Source organism: Brachycentrus maculatus, unplaced genomic scaffold, assembly GCF_059751285.1.
Source record: "Brachycentrus maculatus isolate JH-2025_06_01 unplaced genomic scaffold, ASM5975128v1 h1tg000482l, whole genome shotgun sequence".
In the NCBI taxonomy this organism is placed as follows: Eukaryota; Metazoa; Arthropoda; class Insecta; order Trichoptera; family Brachycentridae; genus Brachycentrus; species Brachycentrus maculatus.
This window is the reverse complement of record NW_028281229.1, coordinates 515,468-522,966: the sequence shown is the minus strand read 5'-3', so window position 1 is coordinate 522,966 and position 7,499 is coordinate 515,468. Positions and strand designations below refer to the sequence as shown.

General features: G+C 32.9%; 1 protein-coding gene across 1 annotated transcript; it reads right to left on the bottom strand.

The window, feature by feature from the left end:
* Window positions 1–706: 706 nt before the first annotated feature.
* Window positions 707–7,208, bottom strand: Aprt (adenine phosphoribosyltransferase). Its single transcript, XM_088272196.1, has 3 exons — window positions 6,944–7,208; window positions 4,427–4,664; window positions 707–2,469 (listed from the first exon to the last, which is right to left on the bottom strand). The coding sequence occupies exons 1-3, from the start codon at window positions 7,033–7,035 to the stop codon at window positions 2,245–2,247; spliced, it is 555 nt and encodes a 184-aa protein (XP_088128322.1). The 5' UTR covers window positions 7,036–7,208; the 3' UTR covers window positions 707–2,244.
* Between the last annotated feature and the right edge of the window lie 291 nt (window positions 7,209–7,499).

Here is a 7,499-nt window from a genome sequence, read left to right as displayed (position 1 = left end):
TCTTCTAGTGGAACGGAAGGTCTGTTGATTAATAGTCAAGAGTCCGCCTTCTCCAGAGGAGTTTTACGTGATTTCTTCCCAGCGATGAGCAAATGCTGAGAAGTTCCTGATTGGCCTACACTAGATTATCCCTTCTGTTCCCAACATAGATTCGAATAAAACCTCTTTATTTAGTTAGAAGAACCAAAAAACCACTTAATGATCTATAAACCTTGTAAATAATAAGCAAGGTAAAAAAATAAATGCAATTCCCTTTTTTTATAACAAAAATATTTTTAAGAAAAGTTTTATATTGACAACAATGTCATTCCATACTTCCCGACAGGTTAAACATAAGCCATGCTTTACACAAAAATCACTTACCGTAATTTAAAAAATCAATTAGTATAATTTGAGTCTCCCATTCCAAGAAATCAAGTTTTGAATCCTAAATTACCTCACATCAAACACTCCTTTTCATTCATCATTCACTTTGTGTAATACCACTTTAAAAAACACTAATTCGTGATTGGTGTTACACAAAGTGAACAATGAATGATAAGGAGAGTTATATTACCATACCACATGTTGACCATGCTTTTAATATATAAAATTTACCTCACATAAGACTACTTTTTGTAGTTTCAAAGACGGGTTTGCAGCAGCAGCCAAGGTGTAAAAGGAAGAGGAAAAAACACATAAATAAAAGAAAAAAATTATAACACTTTCGTTTTATTCCTATAACAAGTAATGAGCGTAATTCGTGAATTTTGAACTATTAAATAAGATAATTCAAGGAATGGTTTTACATTGCATAACTATCACAAAGTATATACATATACATATCACACATAAATCTAAATGTAGATATATGCTGGAATGCAAAATTAATTCAAACGCCTTAAACAGATATTAATTAAACATATTTAATACAAATTACTAAAATGTAAAATTAAAATTTTATATACATATTTTTTTTAATAATAAAATATATTGTTAACAAATAAAGCAAAAGGGATATATCGGTAGTGTAAAGGCAAAGCGGTATATCTGTCTCAGACCAAATTTTACAGGAGAGCAAAAACAAACTTGTGAAATTAAATAACTCATCTGTTTTATGTATTTTTATACACATATCTTAAAAACCTAAATAAGGTTTGCAACTACAGCTATACCCTTTTGCCAGATTATGGAATACACTATTTTAGACATTTTGTGGAACAAACTTAGAAAATGAAAAATTTGACAGATATGCCCCTTTGCTATTACACTGCCGATATGTATACAAATATTTTTTCTATTTTTGGAATTTTTTTATTGATATTTTCAGACAGAGGTGTCTGATTCATATTAGATTTAAAACAATTTTTGGTTGAACTCCATTTTATAAAATAAATAAAACTACATAGCTTTTTCCACTTTTATATTTTTAATTAGTAACCGGGGTTTCGTTGTTACCGACATCATCAATATGATGATGTCGATAACGAAGAAACCCAGTCACTAATCAAATTAAATAAAAGAGGAAAAAGCCATGTGGTTGAATATTTTATGATTCATATTAGTTCAAACCAAGGAATAATTTATATCATAAAACAGATTTTTCTTTCATATTGAATCTTTGAGCTACTTTTCATTATAAAAATAAACAATTTATGCATGCGAAAGATTTAACACTTACAAAATATATATATTTTTCTAAATTAAATATTTTTATAAAAAAAATTATGATTGGAATATTATTATCACGGATCTTACACCTTCTTATTCAAAATTCTAATAAAAATCTTAATGTCAACTATTTAACACATACAGCACACTCCAAGCCATTTTTTGTTAAATTGATTTTATTCTAAATAACCATACTTAACCTTTTTATAATGTGACATACTGACACGTCCTAGTGAAAGAGTTCGCGCCCGTTCTATGTTGCGTAGTTAAAAAAATAACTTTCCGGTTAACAGGTTAAAACAATTTTTTCGACATGTTATAGTGAAATCAGACAGGACCCCAAAAGATGGACCCCAAGACTACTACGATGGAGACCTTGAGAGAGCAGAAGAGGTGTCGGAAGACCCCAAAAGAGATGGTCTGACGATATCGTCGCTGTGGGGGGTAGAAACTGGCTGCAAGCAGCAACCAACCGGAGTAAATGAAAAGAAGGGGAAGAGCCCTATATCCAGCAGTGGAGGTCAGATAGCTCATAAAGAAGATAGTTAAATCTTTGGGTGTGATATTTGTATAAAACGAATCACAATAATTAAGCTAATAGTTAAGCAAGGAATGAACTTTTACTCCTCTCGGGAATTTCTGTCTCCCTTTCAAATCGGATAGCTCCATGACAGCCAGACAGCCTGCTACTTGGCAGCCCGCCTTCTGTAACAAGTTGATTGCGGCGAGCATGGACCCCCCCGTCGCTATGAGATCATCCACGATCAGGCACTTCAATCCGGGTTTGGATATGCTGTCAACTTGCATCTCAAAGGTGTCCTGAAATAAAAATTATTATTATTACTTAAAATTATTTTATATTTTTTTTATTTCTTTAGTTAGCTTATATTACATTAAAAACAAACTATTATTTACGTCATATATATATATTTACATCTTCTTACAGTAAACGAAACATTTATTTTAAAATTCTTTTCATTCTTCATACATTCAGGCATCTCAATATACATTTTCAAACCCTAATACATTAAACAATTTTGCGACTCGGTTTTTTTCAAAAATAGCAGTCTTATTATATCCTTATTTCTAGAACTATGTTCATTAAATTTTTGTTTAAAGCTATTGCATCCTTAAAATATTTGGGTAATTTATCGTTAAAAAATTCAAACATATTATATATTAGTCTTTTTTTTATAGTTCTCCAGTTGAGTTATTTTCTCATTTTTCTATATTATTATATCTATTTTTCTTAAGTATTATTCTCATAGCTTTATTTATAACCTAATTTTGTTCCAAAACTATTGAAAAGTTATCAAAGTATAGAGTACTGTACCTGTATTGCTACTCAAGTACTGTAATATTAGATAGAAACATAAAAAGTTGCAAATAATGTACATATAGGGCGTTTGTCCACTACACGGGGTTTCACCATCCAGCAGTCCGGTTATGAAAAATGAAAACGACTACGACAGTTTAGCGTGATCGAATTTACGCGCAACATGTTCACGCACCGATCAAGAGCTCCGATCCGAAGAAAGATGGACAAAAGCACAAGCCAATCCAAGCCAATCGTCGTTTTAAAACGCTAACTGACGTGCCGTACGGTAAAATTACACAGAATTACACGGAATTCCGGGTAGTGGACAAGCAAAGCACCCATACCCTTCTTTTCCGGTGATGTTTAAGTACACATTGCTTGTAATAACTTAAATATCTCGATAAATGTAATAAATAATATGTTCAGATTTTATGTAGGTATTCCTCCATAACACATTAACCCTTTCCAGTCCCCCAAAATTAAAAAAAATAATAAATCTAGGTAGACAGTTGGAAAAAGTCTTTTGTCCTCTGCTCCACATACTGTTGTAATATATACGATAAAACAAAAATGTAAGCTTGGAATTTAAATAGATAATACTAATGATGAAAAAAATGTCAAATAACATCCGACATGGGACCATGGGAGCAAAAAATCTATGTCGAATGAGATTCGACATTGGACCAGTAAGGGTTAACGCAATGAATGAAAAAAAAATACTGTAACAATTACCAATTATCGGGCACATTGTAAAGATATTTTGTGAGAATTCGGAAAAAAATGTACAATACGATAAAAAATTTGCCAATGAGTGTATGTATGTAAATCGTAGTCATAGAGGAGAAAGTGACCAAGTGCATTTTTTACAAAAACGTGATCATCGACTATTTGATATCTTACTATCTTAATATTGCTCTGATAAACATCCCAAAGGATTTTAAACTTGGAAGTATAATATATTGACTTGGTAAAAATGACTAACTGCATTGATGTTTATTATGTTGCCAAGCAAAAGTGACTTAAATGGCCCTCCTGAACATTTTACCTTTTGTTTTTAATATTGAAAGCATTAACTTTGTGGATCATATTGATATATTATTTCGAGAAATAAAAATACTTTGTGTTCTGATCCACTCACATTTTTATTAACCAACTAGTTTCGGCAACAACCTGTTGCCCTCTTCAGGGTTTAAAGTAGTAATAAATTGAATTCTGAAGAGGGCAAAAGGTTGTTGCCGAAACTAGTTGGTTAATAAAAATGTGAGTGGATCAGAACACAAAGTATTTTTATTTCTCGAAATAATATATTTTACCTTTTGTTAGTTGGTCACTTTCTCCTGTACGACTACGATATACATACCAACATAGGTATATTTATGCTAAAAAAAAAACACTAATCGACGCTATTCACATCTCACTCTTGCTTTACTTGGTTATATCCAGAATTCATATTATTACCGTTCCATATTCCAGGGTGTAATCGTAAGACAGGATATTGCCGGGTAGTTTGCCCTTCTTTCTGATTGGGATGCAGCCCAGTTCTAGGTCGGCGGCAAGAGGGAAACAGAACAGGAACCCCCGGGACTCCAGACCGACGACCGCCTCAATACCAGGAAAATGTACTTTGACATATTCCAACAACACGTCTTTTAAAACCTTGCAAACAGGCCCACTCGCAAGCGCTGAAAAAATATCCCTGAAAAAAATAGTATTATCAATTATTTTTAATATTGAAAGCACTAACTATACGTCCGCCTCCGTAGTGTAATGTTCAGCAAGCTCGGCTACCGTTCTGGAGGTCCCGGGTTCGATTCCCAGGGGGGTTTAATAAATATAAGTGATTTTTTCACTGTAATATTTATTCAATATTACCCTGGACTGGTACCTGAAGCGGAGGGCTGGTTACCTTTCATTCATGTGTTAACGATCAAGATAACACTGTGTTTATATGATGCAGTGCCCTATGCACCATTGGGTGCGGATAAGGGTTTGAATTTTGACCAAGATTTGCTGCGTCCTAAGCCTTATCTCTTCATTCCTCACAAAGCAAATCACCGCACGCCTAAAATTCTTCACAGACACCTATTCTATTATTCTTGGGAGTGTATATAGCTGAAAATGCCAACCTTCAAAAGGAACTGGAAGTGCGCTTAGGACTCGCAGGGTCCGCATTTAACAGAATGAATAAACTGACCACTTATTTTTGTCCTCAAAACGGGACATCTACCAATTTTTACCTAATAGTATGTATATTCATGAAAACACATATTTTTTCATAGGTTTTATATGTTAATAAAAAGAAAAGGAATGTTGATAAAGAAAATAAGAGGAATAATAATATAAATATGAAAAAATTCTGTTCAGTCGTTAAAAATTATGTTAAGTCGAAATGCAATCTCTTGAAGAATGTGCGACAAAACGATGTATGATAGATGTGCGAATAGTGAAATAAGGAAGGAATGCAAAGCTGAGATAAGCATTATCCATAAAATTAAGAAAGGTGTGTTGAGATGGTTTGGACATGTAGAACGAATGAGTGAGGAAAGAACGGTAAAAAAAATTTATGAGGCGAATATTATTGGGAAAAGAAGCAGAGGAAGACCGAGAAAAACATGGCACGATCAGGTATGCCAAATACTTGAAAGTGGTCAGGTTAGGAGTCGTAACAATCGGCGGGTATGTATGAGGAGATGCATGAACGTGGAAGAGGCGAAGAATGTTTGCAAGGACAGAGGGGTGTGGTGCTCTATTCTCTCTGCCTACCCCTGCGGGGAAGTGGCGTGATGGTTAGTTAGTTAGTTTTTTAAAAATTATGTTTTTTATTATTTACATAAAGAGTCGGTGGTCTTTATATAAATTAGTTAGTTTTTGCACATGACTCACCAGCCACCTGCTGTAGCCATATGCACCGAAATCAAGCTAGGATTTGTTAAGCAAAGTTATATGAAACAACTATACTACAAACTACCGTCGATTTTTTTTCTCTTCTTTTGAAAATGGGACATTTCGACATCCCAAAACTTTACTTGGGGACAACGGGACGGTCCCGTTCAAAACGGGACGTATGGTGACTTTGAGTATGAAGGCTGTCTGGAGATCGGAGCTATAGTCAGTGAAGACCAAATGCCGCCTATACAATGCCTACATTGCTCCTATGCTCTTAACGGCCCAGATCAGCTTTGAGAATAGGTTTTTTTTTTTTTTTCTTAAGTTAGCTTTTATTGCATAATATAAACTATTTTATACACTTAATTTACTACATCTACATATATAAATTTATATTTCCTTACAGTACACAAAACATTTATTTTTAAATTCTTTCAGACTCTTTTCATTCTTCATACATTCAGGCATCTCATCATACATTTTAAAACCCTTTTACGTTAAACAATTTTGTGACTCTGTTTTTTTCGTAAATGGCAGTCTTATTTTATTATTTTTTCTAGTTAATGTTCATGACAATAGGTGTCTGCGAAGATAAAAAACAAATAATAATGCATTTTACACAAATCATAATTTTTTTAAATAGTGGAAATATGGCTAGTTTTTCATTATTTTCCAATAATATCTGGGGATCCAACCGACAGCTGTCATCGTATGCTTCTTACCTTGTGTTTTCTCATTTATTTCTTTTAAATATGCTTCTTGTGCCTATTTATTATACCTGTTTATTGTTTTTATATTTTGCCATGTATTAGTATTAGTTATGGTTATTTAAAAAAAACATTTTTGTTACTTTATTACTTATGTTCCAGTCTTGTTAACCTTAATCCCATGTCCCAAAATGAGAAATAGAAATTACTCATCGGGAATATTATATGTATTTATTTTATTTATGTATGTAATATGTTTTGAAATAAAAAAAATATATATAAATAAATAAATAAATAAAAACGTTTTAATTAATTAAGTTTTTAAATTCCGGTGCGATATATTATCAACGAAGTTAATAAATAGGAATAAAATAAGATTTACCTGAATAGAATCCCTTCTTTAGGGAAATCCGGGAAGCTCTTAATATGCTGGCGAATATATTCGATTTTTTCTTCAAATGTTCGCGACGCCATATTTACGGGAAAAATTAATATATCTTATCTCTGATGTATTAAATATAAGATTGACTCTAATTTAATATATAAAAACACGTGCTGTCCTGATAAGACCACAAAAAAACACTAAAATCCCAACCAAAGATTATATATGATCCCAACTAACACTGATATTCAACACCGACACTTGTAAACATACATTGACTGACAGATAGATTAACAGCAATTATCTATGGAAATTTGAATCTGACATGAATAGGGATGTGAAGAATTCCAAGAAATCGTTATTTTAACTAACTAACCATCACGCCGCTTCTCCTCAGGGGTAGGCAGAGAGAATCGAACGCTACACCACTCTGCCTTTGCAAACATTCTTCGCCTCTTTCACATTCATACATTTCCTAATACATACCCGACGATTATTTCGACTCCTGACACAGCCGCTTTCAAGTATTTGACACACCTGATTGTGCCAAGTTTTC

Coding starts and splice junctions, on each gene's coding strand:
- Aprt (XM_088272196.1), bottom strand. CDS start 7,035: ATGGCGTCGCGAACATTTGAAGAAAAAATCGAATATATTCGCCAGCAT. Junction 4,665..6,943: donor AAAGAAGGGATTCTATTCAG/GTAAATCTTATT, acceptor TATTTTTTTCAG/GGATATTTTTTCAGCGCTTG. Junction 2,470..4,426: donor ACACCCTGGAATATGGAACG/GTAATAATATGA, acceptor TTTTTATTTCAG/GACACCTTTGAGATGCAAGT.